This window comes from Anolis sagrei, chromosome 9 (assembly GCF_037176765.1).
Source record: "Anolis sagrei isolate rAnoSag1 chromosome 9, rAnoSag1.mat, whole genome shotgun sequence".
Classification (NCBI taxonomy): domain Eukaryota; kingdom Metazoa; phylum Chordata; class Lepidosauria; order Squamata; family Dactyloidae; genus Anolis; species Anolis sagrei.
In genome coordinates this window covers 24785656-24799561 of record NC_090029.1, presented here as the reverse complement: position 1 = coordinate 24799561, position 13906 = coordinate 24785656, and the positions used below count along the sequence as shown (strand labels likewise).

The window sequence follows — 13906 nt, the reverse complement described above, 5'->3', positions numbered from 1 at the left end:
TCGACTTGCTTTCTCGCCAGAGATGTTGTTGTGAGAAACATGGGATCAGAGAATCAGAATAACAAGAGTTGGAAGAGACCGCCTTGTCCATCTAGTCCAGGGGTCAGGAACCTTCGGCTCTCCAGGTGTGGTGGACTTCAACTCCCACAATTCCTTGAGGCTCGGCATTCGCCCCAAAGGCTTACCTTGGCCCAACGAGGTTTGTTTGGCTCTACGTTACGCTCGTCTCTCCCCCTTTGCTGCCCGTCCTCCATGAAAAAGAGCCAAACAAACCTCGTTGGGCCAAGGTAAGCCTTTGGGGCAAATGCCGAGCCTCAAGGAATTGTGGGAGTTGAAGTCCACCACAGCTGGAGAGCCGAAGGTTCCCCATGCCTGATCTAGTCCAACCCCTGTCTGCCTTCATGTAGGAAAAGTACCATCAAAGCACCCCAGACAGATAGCCATCCAGGTCTGTTTAAAAACCTCCAAAGAAGGATCCTCCAATGGACTTTGAGGCAGAGAGTCCCTCTGCTGAACAGCTCTCAAGTTCAGGAAGTTTTTCGTCATGTTCAGGTGGGATCTCCTTCCCTGTCATTTGAACCTGTGGCTCCATTGATGGCATCATGGCAAGATTATATATGGTCTGGAAATCTCTGGCAGAAATGGGAATTGAGAAATTGGATTTGGTATCCATTGTTACAAAATGTTTACTCAACAAAGACGCTGCAATGTGAACTGATTGGAGAGGGAAAATGAGCATCCCACTTTGGGCCATGGACTCTGAGGCCCCATCTTCACTGCCATATAAAACCCAGATTATCTGTTTTGAACTTGATGATGATGATTACTATTATTATTTGTTTCATGTCAGGAGCAACTTGAGAAACTGCAAGTCACTTCTGGCGTGAGAGAATTGGCCGTCTGTAAGGATGTTGCCCAAGGGACGGCCAGATGTTTGGATGCTTTACCATCCTTGTGGGAGGCTTCTCTCATGTCCCTGCATGGGGAGCTGGAGCTAACCAAGGGAGCTCATCCATGCTGTCCCCAGATTTGAACCTCAAGGGTTTAACCCACTGTGCCACTGGGGGCTCCTAATAGGATTGTAGGACATTTTATACTTGTATAATCTGGATTTTTATGACGGTGTAGGTCTAAGCCAAAGTGGGGAAGGCTATTTGGAGATTCCAACTATTTGGAAAGCTTTAGTAATGTCTTTCAGGGCTCTGAGGATGTGCCTCTTTATACTGTTGTTGAGGGCGCATCTACAGTCTAGAGTTAATTCAGTTTGACACCGCTTGAACTGCCATGGCTCAAGGCTATGGAATCCTGGGAGTTGTAGTTTGGGGAGCAGAAGCACTCTTTGGCAGAGAAACTCTTGTTCAACTGCAACTCCCAGGATGTCATAGGCAATTAAAAGTGGTATCAAACTGCATTCATTCCAACAGTGTAAATCCACCTAATAATTGAGTGGAAGAGCTCATTTTGGGGGAGGAACGTCTCGATTCAGGAGTCCTCTAATGATCCAGAAGGTTCAAGCCAAAACCCATTTTGCCTGTTTTATGTTGCCATTATCTGCCCCGGTTTAAAGGAAAACATCTGGGCCTGCAGGTTTACTTTAAATGCTCCCGCCGTGTAAATGTTTAGAAGCCCTTCCTATAATATATACAGCGTGCTTGGTAAAATCTGGATTTTTTTCTTGCATTCCTTTCCTCCCGGGAGCTTCGAAATCAGTAACTTTTCAGGCCAAAGATCCAGCACTTTTTTGAAGGGAAAACCCAAACACCAATTGCTCTAAATGCTAATTTGGGATCCAGTAGACTATACATCCGCTGCAACTGCAGTCGTATGTGAAGGGTTCATGAAAACTCATATCTCTGCTGCAGAAGGGCATTACAAATGCTGTGCCAGGACATGCAAAGACTTTCATAATTTTGGACACATCCGTATTATAGAATTAATGCAGTTTGGCTGCATGTGAACTGCCATATCTCAAGGCTATGGAATCCGGAGAGTTGTAGTTTTTAGAAGGTCTTCTTTGCCAAAGAGGGCTGGTGCTTGCGTGAACTAATGAATGGGTGTATTGCTCTTCCTTTTGCTAGGACAAACCCATTCTTTTAGGTTTAGATTTCCGAGTAAACTTTATGAGGTTTTGAAGCTGAGGCTGGATGGCCATCTGTCGGAAGGGCTTTGATGTTGCCTTCCTGCCTTGCAGAAAGAAGGGAGTTGGACTGGATGACCTTTGGGGTCCCTTCCAGCTCTATGGCACTTTCCACACAGCTCAATAAAATCCCGCATTCATCTGCATTGAACTGGAATATATGGCAAAATCCCCACAGCAAACAATGAAAAATTGTTTAAAAGTTGTATAAAAGTTAAATAACAAAATATGGCGATGCAAATCCACTCTGCAACTATTTCATTCAAAAGACAGGTATTCTGTGTCAAAAGTAGTTTCCTTGAGCAGCAAACCTGTTTTCCACATAGAAAACATGTTTTTTTCACAAAATACTAATTTGTGTCTTTCTGTAGGAAAATTCCCCCACAGTACTTTGGTTTGTGGAGAAATATTCATTTCCTCCCATAGTAGGGAGAAGACTGTAATAATAATTCTTCTTTGTGGGTCAGAATGAAAGAGGATTTACAACACAAAACCAAATGCATTTGCTTAGCTGTACTGTGTTGTGCTTGTGTAATACAATAGTGACATCTAGTGACAGAATGCAGTATTAGCCTTTCCTCCTAATAGTGGTTCCCAACCTGTGGTCCATGGACCACCAGTGGTCTACAAAAATGAAAATATGGTCCACGACCTCACCGTTACTATACAATTGCAATGAGAGCAATTGGTCTCGTAAAACCCTCTTATAATGTCAAAGCTTATTAAATATAGTTTTCTGTGGGCAAGCAGATGGCAACTACTGGATGGCATATGTTCTGTATCAGAAACTAGAGCTGATGTGGTCTATCCAATGCAATTTTCTGAATCGGCACCGAATCTAAAGTTGACCAAAAACTGATTCGTAACCCTAGAGTGGTCCCTAGTCAAAGTGGTCCCTGGTCCAAAAAAAAAAAAAAAAAAAAAAAGATTGGGAACCACTGATCTATGGGAAAGCTGAGTAAGAAAATAAAAGATAATAATAGTAATAATAACAATAACAATAATCTTTATTTATATTCCTCTCTATCTCCCCAAAGGGACTCAGTGCGGATTCCAAACATAAAAGACAAACATTCAATGGCCAAATACAACAACAATACATCCATATTAACAAAATTTATACAACCCAACATATAAATATGAATTGTAACGTGGAGGAACAGAAAATAGAAAGTTCCAGTAACTAATGCTTCCTGCCTTGTCTCTGCTATCTTCTTCATAATCAAAAAAATCTATCCGTTTTGTCCTAAAACTTCTCATCTCTGATAGATTAACTTTCCAGGATCCCTGGGATATCATCGGGAAAACTGATTATTATTATGTTTATTACATGTATTATTATGTTTATATCCTTTTTTTCTCCACAAAGGAGACTCAAAGTGGTTTCACATTTCCTCCTGTGAAATAGGTTTCCTTCGTGCTCCTTTCAGAGGCTTCCTTCCTTCCTTCCGTCCTTCCGTCCTTCTTTCCTTCTTTCTTTCTTTCTCCCTCCCCTGTTTGTGTTCTCTCTCCCGGCAGAAATGACCGCAGGTTCTTCTTCTTGCGCTGTTTCCTGAGATTCCGTTTATCCGGCCTGAGACGGCATCCGGATGTTTAGACCGCGGAGGAAGTCAGAGGGGTTTTTTTTGCTGATTTCTGGGCTCTGTATACAGTGGAAGGCCTTCCAAAATAACAGACCCGAGCCTCAAGTGCCAGGGAAATTGCACAAAGCCAAAGGGAGCCAGTCTAAGCAAATAGTGGCGGATGGAGCTCCTGCTTCTCCTCCTCCTTGAGAAATATTTTTATGGGGGTTTCCGCTCCAAAACGTTATTGGAATTACCTTTTAAATAAAGCATGCTGCAAATGGCACAGCTCACATTCAGCTTCAGTAAATCGTGCCATGGCTTCCTCTTTTTTGTGTGCCATGGCATAGTGTATATATATGCGTTCTCTCATTGTGTCATGGGGCAAAATATTTACCCATTAGCCATCCCCTGCCACGCGTTGCTGTGGCCCAGTCTGTGTATATGTGCTTTGTGTGTGTATATATTTGTGTATATGTGTATATATGTTTGTTTGCGTATATATGTGGTTATGCCCATGCTTTGTAATGTATTTTTTTTTAATATTTTGGCTTTTTAAGTCCCTTTTGCTGTGTTTTTCAGTGTTTTATGAGTTATGGTCACTCATTGGCCTGATACATGTATTGTGTCCAAATTTGGTGACAATTTGTCCAGTGGTTTTTGAGTTCTGTTAATCCCACAAATGAACATTGCATTTTTATTTATATAGAATGGAAGGAATGGCTATTGGGAGTCTTTTATTATTACTCTGTGTAACAAAATTGGAAAAAAAATACTGTTCCTTGTTTGAAAGTGTTATTTCCTGTTTAATTGTGTGGTCCTGACTTGAAAGTAGTTGTTATGCTCCAGAAACTTTGTTTTTGTGGCACAGACTATGTTGAATTGGTTGAGACTTGATGAGCGATTCATTGAAAAACTATAACAAAATGTGCTTCAGGATGACTTTCCTGCACAAACATCTGGTGCATATTCTCATAACAAAAGGCATCACTAAGGTTCCTTCCACACAGCCATATAACCCAGAACATCGAGGCAGATAATCCGCAGTATATATTTTGAACTACGTTATCTGAATCCACACTGCCATATAATCCAGTTTGATGTCAATTGTATACAGCTGTGTGGAAGTCAGGGTGCATCTACATTGCAGAACAAATGTATTTTGACCCCGCTTTAACTGTCATGGTTCACTGTTATAAGATCCTGAGAGTTGGAGCTTGGCGAGGCACCAACTCTTTATTTACAGCCTTGTAAAATGGCGGCTCCTATGATTCCCTTGAACTTTGGCAATTAAAGTGGGATCAAACATCATTGCTTCTGCAGTGTAGATGCACCCAATGCTTTCAAATAGCAAAAGGGTTGGGCTTAGCACATCTACTCCTGGTGCTTCCAAATTTAATTCTGCATGGAAACCATTGAGTTTCCAGGCTCTCCAAGATATTGCATTAGGTATATAAATGGAAATACGGGTATTTTGGATAAGAGATTTGTGATCTGTACCTCTACATCTGCTCTGCATGAGAACTTTTGGTAGGGCTCTCTTTTTATCGTTTTGTATTATCTCCACAGCAGAAAACCTCTCCCGAATGTTATATTCCCCCCCCCCAAAAAACATTGTGGAATTAAAGGGGGACAGGAGCCAGATTTGGGGAAAGTTTTTTTCTTCCGTTTTTCCCTCCTTAAGTGTAGAAAAGTAACTCAGAATCTTAGTTTCTTGCATTTGGTTTAAAGCAGGGCTTCAATTTGCAGGCGTCTCCGCGGCTTTGCTCTCCAAACCCTCCAAATCTTCCTTTTTTTTCTTTCAGAGTTTTTTGCCAAGTTGCAATTTACTTAATGAAATCGTGCAATTTGTGTCCTTTTTAAGGGAGGGGATATCTTTTTGCAGATGTTGATTTAACCCTTGTTGGAGGACTAGCTTCTTTATTTATTGGGGGGGGGGGGGGACGGGGACGGGACAGGGACCAGAACAGCTTCCCCACTTCGTGTTTTGTTGTTGTTGTTGTTTGTTTGTTTGAGATTTGGCTCAATATGATCATTTTGTTCTGTGTATCTTCACTTACTTTCTCAATGTAATGTTGTGATCTCCATCTGGTTCTTTTTGTAGCATTCTTAGTTTCTTGTCTTGTTCTAAATTAATTGGGTCCCTTTTCGTTTCCTTTTTTCCCCATCATTTTTTCCCCAACTTCCTCATTTCAATAATACTGGACCATGGTCCGAGACCATTTTGGGCATCATCTCTATTTTTTTTATTCTCGTACATAACGTTTTGGTTACTAAAAACATATTGATCCTTGACTATGATATATGTACATTGGAGTACATCACCCGGCATCCATTAATGTGAAGTCTTCACGCAATATCTCCTTGGGTCCTGTAGTCCAAAGAGTTGAAGTCTTGTTGAGATGTCAAGAAACAGTAGCCAGCCAGTAACCATGCTGGCTAGTGGTTTATGGGTCCTGTAGTCCAAAGAGATTAAGTTTTGCTATGGTGCTAAAATACAGTAGATAGCCATACTGGCTAGTGGATTATGAGTCCCATAGTCCAAAGAAATGAAGTCTTGCTATGGTGCTAAAATACAGTAGATAGCCATGCTGGCTAGTGGATTATGGGTCCTGTAGTCCAAAGAGATGAAGTCTTGCTATGGTGCTAAAATACAATAGATAGCCATGCTGGCTAGTGGATTATGGGTCCCATAGTCCAAAGATTTGAAGTCTTGCTGAGATGCCAAGATACAGTAGGTAACCATGCTGCCTAGTGGATTATGGGTCCTGTAGTCCAAAGAGTTGAAGTCTTGCTGAGATGCTAAAATACAGTAAGTAACCATGCTGTCTAGTGGATTATGGGTCCTGTAGTCAAAGAGTTGAAGTCTTGCTGAGATGCCAAGATACAGTAGGTAACCATGCTGTTTAGTGGATTATGGCTCCTGTAGTCCAAAGAGTTGAAGTCTTGCTGAGATGCTAAAATACAGTGGGTAAACCTGCTGGCTAGTAGATTATGGGGCATGAAGAGATGAAGCCTTGCTGAGATGCCAAGATACTGTAGGTAACAATACTGGTTGTGGATTATGGGGCATGTAGTCCAAAGATTTGAGGTCTTGCTGAGATGACAAGATGCAATAGATAACCATGTTGGCTAGTGGGTTGCAGGTCCTGCAATCCAAAGATATGAAGTCTGAGACACATAGGTAACCATGCTAGCTAGTGGATTATGGATTCTGTAGTCCAAAGATTTGAAATTTTGCTGTGGTGCTAAAATACAGAAGATAACCATGCTGGCTAGTGGATTATGGGTCCAGTATTCCAAAGATCTTGGAGTACAAATGTACATTGGCTTGTACATCATGGGTCCTGATGTCCAAATATATGAAGTCTTGCTGAGGTGGCAAAATATAGTTGGGACGCATGCTGGCTAGTGGATTATGGATCCTGTCATCCAAAGGTTCAAAGTTTTCCAAGTTAATTCCATATTTACCTCCTTTGAAATTCTCTATTGTTTCATCAATAGAGGAAGACTCAGACTTTTACAGTAGCCATAAGTGGCAAGGAGGCCCCACTGTCCTTCAGACACATGGGAGGGCCAGTCCTTTTTGCCTCATATTGCTTTGAAACCCAGAAAGCAACATTAGGAGGCAGGGAAGGGTCTTGGAAGAAGAAAAAGAAGAAGGGGGTGGGGGGAAGCGCCTTGTACTCAAAGTGACTTAACTCCAAAGGTATGTCTCTGAAGAGCTGGCTTGTACAAACAAGCAGCTTGTCACAGAGGTCTGGTTTGGGGCGGAACCAAAACGGCATGCGTGTGCAAGGCAGCGTGCACAAACGCACAGCCTTTTTTTTCATTGCCAGAGAACAAGTTGGTGGTGCAAAGGTTTCTCCTGCCTGGGCCCTCTCTTTGCTGGGTTTTATAGGGATGCATTCCAGCTGAAACTTGTAGCGCGGCTCTGAGGCATTTTAAGTGGGATGGAAAAGGGGGAGGCCGAGGCAACTACCGTATTGACTCGAGTTTCATGCGCCATCGAATTTAATGCGATTGCCCACCCTCATTTTGGCCAGGTCATTTAGCCTAAAACGGTGAGCATTAGATGCAAGTAAATAAGGTGCTTTCCCCAGTGGTACAGTGGGTGAAACCATTGAGCTGCTGAACTTGCTGATTGAAAGGTGGCAGGTTCGAATCCGGAGAGCGGCGTGAGCTCCCACTGTTAGCCCCAACTTCTACCAACCTAGCAGTTCGAAAACATGCAAATGTGAGTAGATGAATAGGTACTGCTCCAGCCAAGCATGTAGCCGGGGGGGAGGGGGGCTTGAGGGGCTTCAGCCCTCCCCTCCAAATTCTCAGGGTGGTCCGCGAAAAGGTCTTACTGGTACATTATTTAAACTGATCACCATGCTCAATATATCCCATATGCATGGGGGTATTGGGGTGACGATACAAAAGGTTTGCTAGGGTAGATCCTCAGCTCCCCCCCCCCCCCGGAACCAAATGCAGCTCCCCTCCTTACCAATCAAACTCAGTACCCCCCAAATCAAAATCCTAGCTACAGGCCTGGCTCCAGCGGAAGGTAACAGCGCTCCAGTCATGCCAGCCACATGACCTTGGAGGAGTCTATGGACAACGCCGACTCTTCGGCTTAGAAATGGAGATGAGCACCAACCCCCAGAGTCGGACACGACTGGACTTAATGTCAGGGGAAAACCTTTACTTTGGGGTGCTTTCCTCCTCCTTTTCTTGCTTCTTCTCTCTTGTATCTTCCTCCTCCTCCTCTTCTTCTCAGCCTCTCTGCCTCCTCTTTCCTTCCATTCCTTTCTCCTTTCCCCCTCATTTTCATCTTTATCCCACTTCTTCTTCCCATTCTGCTTCCTCTTCTTCATTCTCTTCTTCATCTTCATTCTTTCTTTCATTTTGTCTCCACCCCCTTTCTCTCCTTTCTCTTCACCTTCTCACTTCATTCTTTTTGTATCCTCCTTCTTTCTCTTTCTTCGTCGCCTCCTCTTTGTCATCTTCATTCCCTTCTCCTTCATCCCCTTCTCTTTCTTCACCACCTCTTTGTCATCTTTATTATAGATATGCATAAAGTTGTGGATAAACTACAACTCATATCATGCCACGTTAACCATGAAAAACTCCACCAGTACTTAAAGTTTCTTATGTTGGGAAACTTTGCTTTAGATGCATCATCGGAGTGGCTCATTGTGCTCGAGTGGCTCAGTGTGCTCTCTAGCTTCAGGGTAAACTACAACTCTCACTATGGTGAGTCCGTCCCCACAAACCCCTCCAATAGATTGAATTAGTCATGGGGGTACTGTGTGCCAAGTTTGGTCTGCGTACATCTTCGGTGGAGGTCACAGTTTCTCTGGTTGTGGGTGAACTACAACTCCCAGAAATGAAGGTCAGTTCTCCCCCCCCCCCCCCCCACTTCTCAGTAATCAAATTTGGGCATATTGGGTATGCATGCCACTTTGGTCCAGATTCATCATTGTTCAGATTCATAGTGCACTCTAGATGTAGGTGAACTACAACTCGTATACATTCCTCCAAAGACCTCCAGTTGGTCATGGGGCTTTTGTGTACTAAGTTAGTTCCAGGTCCATCATTGGTGGACTTCAGAGTGCTCTTAGTTTGCAGGGGAACGATACATCCCAGTCCCTACAACTCCTATAAATCATGGTGCATTCTTTCCAAACTTCTCTAGTATGTTCAGTTGCAGATCAATTCCTCTGTGTACTGTGTACCATAGACAAGAACAGGAAAGGGTTAAGGGAGAGGCAGTGGGCGGGCTCATGCAAATTCCACAGAGTCAGAAACACTGGGATGTCTGTGGTGGAGGAAAAACACAAAATCTAGGATGAAATTGTCCCCATATGAAAGCCTTCACTTGGGTAGTGGGCAGGATTGTGTGTGTGGAGGACATTGGCAGGGCTCTTGGACATGTTCATCAAAGGATGACTCTCAATTGCCTTCTGCATTTGGAAGGGAATGTAAATTGTTAAGGGATGGATTCTTCCCACCCACCTAAATGAAAAGAGCTGCAGCCGCTGTTTCAAGTGGGTCGGGGCTGCTTTGGATAAGGGACGCAGGGGGTTAAAAAGAAAAAAGACGTCTCTTAATTGGTCCCAGATTCCAGAATTTACAGACCGAAACCCTCCCAGTTCTGCTGCGGGACTGAACTGAGAACAGGAGGGGATTGAAGCACAGTTTCTCTCTTCAAGAAGTGAAGTTGGATGCAAGGCTAGCACTGCGTTGCACAAAATACCTGGTGGAGTATGGATCTCCCTTTTCAGCAGAAAAATGAACTTCTAAAGATTTCCTACCGTCTGTTAGGAATTGTGGGAGTTGAAGTCCAAAACACCCGGAGGGCCAAAGTTTGCCCATTCCTGCTTTAGTTGATTCCCTATAGCATGCCTCTTTTGTGGTGCCTTAGAATGGCTTAAACTACCATGAATCAGTACGATGAAAGTTGAGCTTTTGCAAGATCTTGTCAAGTGATGCTCATGCCTCACCAAACTACAACTCCTAGTTTTCCGTAGCATTGAGCGATTGCAGTTAGAGACGGATTGCATTAATTCTACAGTGCAGATGCACTTACAATCTCACAATCTCAATTGAAAGTGGTCCATTGGCCAAATTAATAACACACATAGTTACATAAACATGGTTTGAAAGTGTTATTTCCTGTTTGTGTGGTCTTTACTATGAAAGTAGTTGTTCTGCTCTAGAAACTTTGTTGTTGTGCTCGTCACAAACTAGGTTGAATTGGTTGCGACCCGATGATGATTAACTGAAAAACTAGAGCAAAATATGCTGTAGGATGTCCTGCAAGAAACAAAGTTTTTGCAATGTATTGTTGAAGGCTTTCATGCCCAGAATCACTGGGTTGTTGTGAGTTTTCCGGGCTGCATGGCCATGTTCTAGAAGCATTCTCTCTTGACATTTTGCCTGCATCTACAGCAGCCATCCTCAGACGTTGCAAGGTCTGTTTCCAACCTTTCCAACAGTCCTCACAACCTCTGAGGACGCCTGCCATAGATGTAGGCAAAACATCAGGAGATAATGCTTCTAGAACATGGCCATATAGCCTGGAAAACTCACAACAACCCAAAGTTTTTGAAGTTTAACAAATTTTCCCCGTGTTTTCATGATAGAACCAGTTAGGAAATAACATGTATAACCCAGGAACAAAGATCGTGTTACATAGTGTAATATAAGCAGATGGATCAATGGGGAAACCCCAAACAACAATTCATTCTCTTTGGTACTTTAAAGTTTTCCTCCTTCTGCTTGATACATGAAACCCTGGAGCCCTTGGATCCTGGGTTCGTGGCATCTTCTTGGTGGAAAAAGCAAAATGATGGACTTCTCATCCTCTCCCCCACATTCCCTTTTAGGAAATGCAAGAGTTACAACACTGCCTTAAAACAAAGCAGGGCAAGTTCAGAGGCTCGTTCCCTCTCTTCTCTCTGCCAGTGAAATTTGAGAAAGAAAAGGGAACGGAGGGTCGGGGCGGAGAGCAGAGAAGGGGGCCGCAGGGTTAGGCCTCTGTTTTGGAAATCCGGTGAGTCAATAGAGCCTCTCAAGCAAAAGGAGGGCGTCGGGTTGTGTGTGCCTTAATCGAACCCGACGGTCCGGAGGCAGAAGGGTGAAGAGGCCGAGGTCTGGGGGGAGATGGTTAGGGAGCTGAATACCGGCCCCATAGAAGCCCAAAACCCCCTCCCAGACTCGCTTGCTTGCAATGCAGGAATCCTCCCCAAACCAAGGAGGCAAACCCATGCAGAGCAGGAAAGGTCAGCAATTGAGGTCTTCCTCCTTGCCCATGGATATACGGGTGTCCTTTGCAGAAACCCAGAGCCCATTTGGCTAGCAAAAGCATGCCAAAAGGATAGGGTTGTAGCACTAGGCATTAAGATGTTTCTAAAGTATGATTGGTAAAATTTCATTACTATAACGAGAGTAACACAATTTCATTACTTTTTTCTTGTAGTATTTATTTATTTATTGTTTCAGAAGTGAATTGAGAATACAGTTATAATGCATAAAGAACCACAAACAAAGTTAAAAACTTGGCATTATACTAAATTTCCTTTGACCAGAAGCTGGCCACTTGCAATGCCTCTGGTGTCGCTGTGAGAAGGTCCTCCATTGTGCATGTGGCAGGGCTCAGACTGCATTGTAGTAAGTGGTCTGTGGTTTGCTCTTCTCCGCACTTGCATGTTGTGGACTCCATTTGGTAGCCCCATTTCTTAAGGTTGGCTCTGCACCTCATGGTGCCAGGACGCAGTCTGTTCAGCATCTTCCAGGTCACCCAGACTTCTGTGTGCCCAGGAGGGATTTTCTCATCTCATCTCAGCCACTGATATCCTGCTCCTTGGACTATGATCCCATATAACGCCTGACTATCGAAGATCCTCAAGTGCATACAGATTCATAGACTGATTAGAATACAGGCAAAATACGTACAGTTTAATGCAAAGATGAATTTTAGCCTGAGTCTAGTACAAGAAGTTGTCTGATACTGGCTCCCTCCAAGAGAAGCTGGGCAACGGCTGAAGTCTCATGGAGAAAATTCTCCTCTAGAAAAAGCCTAATATAGAATTGAGTTGATCTGTCAGGTAGGTTGCTCAGGAATGGGTTAATAATGTGTTTTCGAACCTGGCTATAATATATATATATATATATGGAACGCCGCAAAGCATCTCTGAGGGGAACACTAGCAGCATTTGACAAAAAGAGATGCTTTGTTTGTGTTGCTAATCTTCTAGTGTTCCTCTCAGGTCTAGGTCTTTTGCCGCTCTTCATTTCGATAACTAATCTGACCCAGAGACATTGGTTGGAGGCTGCTTTCTCTTGCCTCAGAATGACCCACCAATGCTGTGTTTGTGTTGCTAGTCTTCTAGTGCTCCTCTCAGGTCTAGGTCTTTCACCACTCTTCATTTCGATAACTCATCTGACCCAGAGATGCTGGTTGGAGATTGCTTTCTCTTGCCTTGAAATGATCCACCGATGCTGTGTTTGTGTTGCTAGTCTTCTAGTCTTCTCTCAAGTATAGGTCTTTTGTTGCCCTTCATTTTGATAACTCATCTGACCCAGAGACGCTAGTTCGAGGTTGCATTCTCTTGCCTCGAAATGACCCACCGATGCTGTGCTTGTGTCTCTAGTCTTCTAGTGTTCCTCTCAGGTCCTGGTCTTTCGCGGTTCTGCATTTAGCTAACTTGTATGATTCAGATATGCTGGTTGGAGGTTGCTTTCTCTTGCCTCAAAATGACCCACCATTCTGCTCTCTTTCCATCCCCTCCAGATGCCAGTATGTCACCGGACACCTTCAAACCAAGCTATTGGTGCAATGTGGCCTACTGGGAGCACCGGACACGGGTGGGGCGCCTCTACTCAGTGTACGAACAGTCTGTCAGCATCTTCTATGACCTACCTCAAGGGAGCGGCTTCTGCCTGGGACAGCTGAGTCTGGAGAACCGGAATGAAGCCGTTCGCCGGACACGTGGCAAGATCGGCTTTGGGATCTTGCTCAGCAAGGAGCCGGACGGCGTCTGGGCGTACAACCGCAGCAGCCACCCTATCTTCGTCAACTCACCCACGCTGGACATTCCCAACTGCCGGACTTTGGTTGTTCGCAAAGTGATGCCTGGCTACTCGATCAAGGTCTTCGATTACGAGAAGGCGGGCCTCTTGCAACATGCCACGGACTTGGGGTTCCCCGATGGGCCTTTTGACCCCAACAGTGTCCGGATCAGTTTCGCAAAAGGCTGGGGCCCTTGCTATTCGAGACAGTTCATCACCTCTTGCCCATGTTGGTTGGAAATATTGCTGAACAACAGATGAAGCCACCGGCCAGCCTTTGAGGGAGCCTCGCGCCTTGACACCAGACTGTCCCCAAATATCATCTACCTAGATTTAATATAAAGTTTTATATATATATAATATATATATATTATATGAATATATATATATTATACTTGTAATTATGGAGTCATTTTTACAATGTAATTATTTATGTATGGTGCAATGTGTATATGGACAAAAAATGGAAAATGCACTTTGGCTTATAAGTCTTTCAATCCGGTCGTTTGTTATTTTTACAGAGGAGAAAATTATACAGCCAGAAGAGCCTCACCATCTTTTCGCTGGATAGTTTTGTTTCGATGGTAACATCCAGACAATAAAGCTAACACCATTCACTCATTGATAATAAAGTATTTGCATTATA

General features: G+C 43.7%; 1 protein-coding gene across 1 annotated transcript in view; it reads left to right on the top strand.

Moving 5' to 3' along the window:
- SMAD6 (SMAD family member 6) overlaps positions 1-13906 on the top strand; it is a 44276-nt gene extending 30370 nt beyond the window's left edge. Inside the window, exon 4 of the mRNA XM_060755372.2 lies at positions 12983-13906. Within this exon, the coding sequence (XP_060611355.2) occupies positions 12983-13521 (539 nt within the window). The 3' untranslated portion in view covers positions 13522-13906. The remainder of the gene's footprint in view (positions 1-12982) is intronic.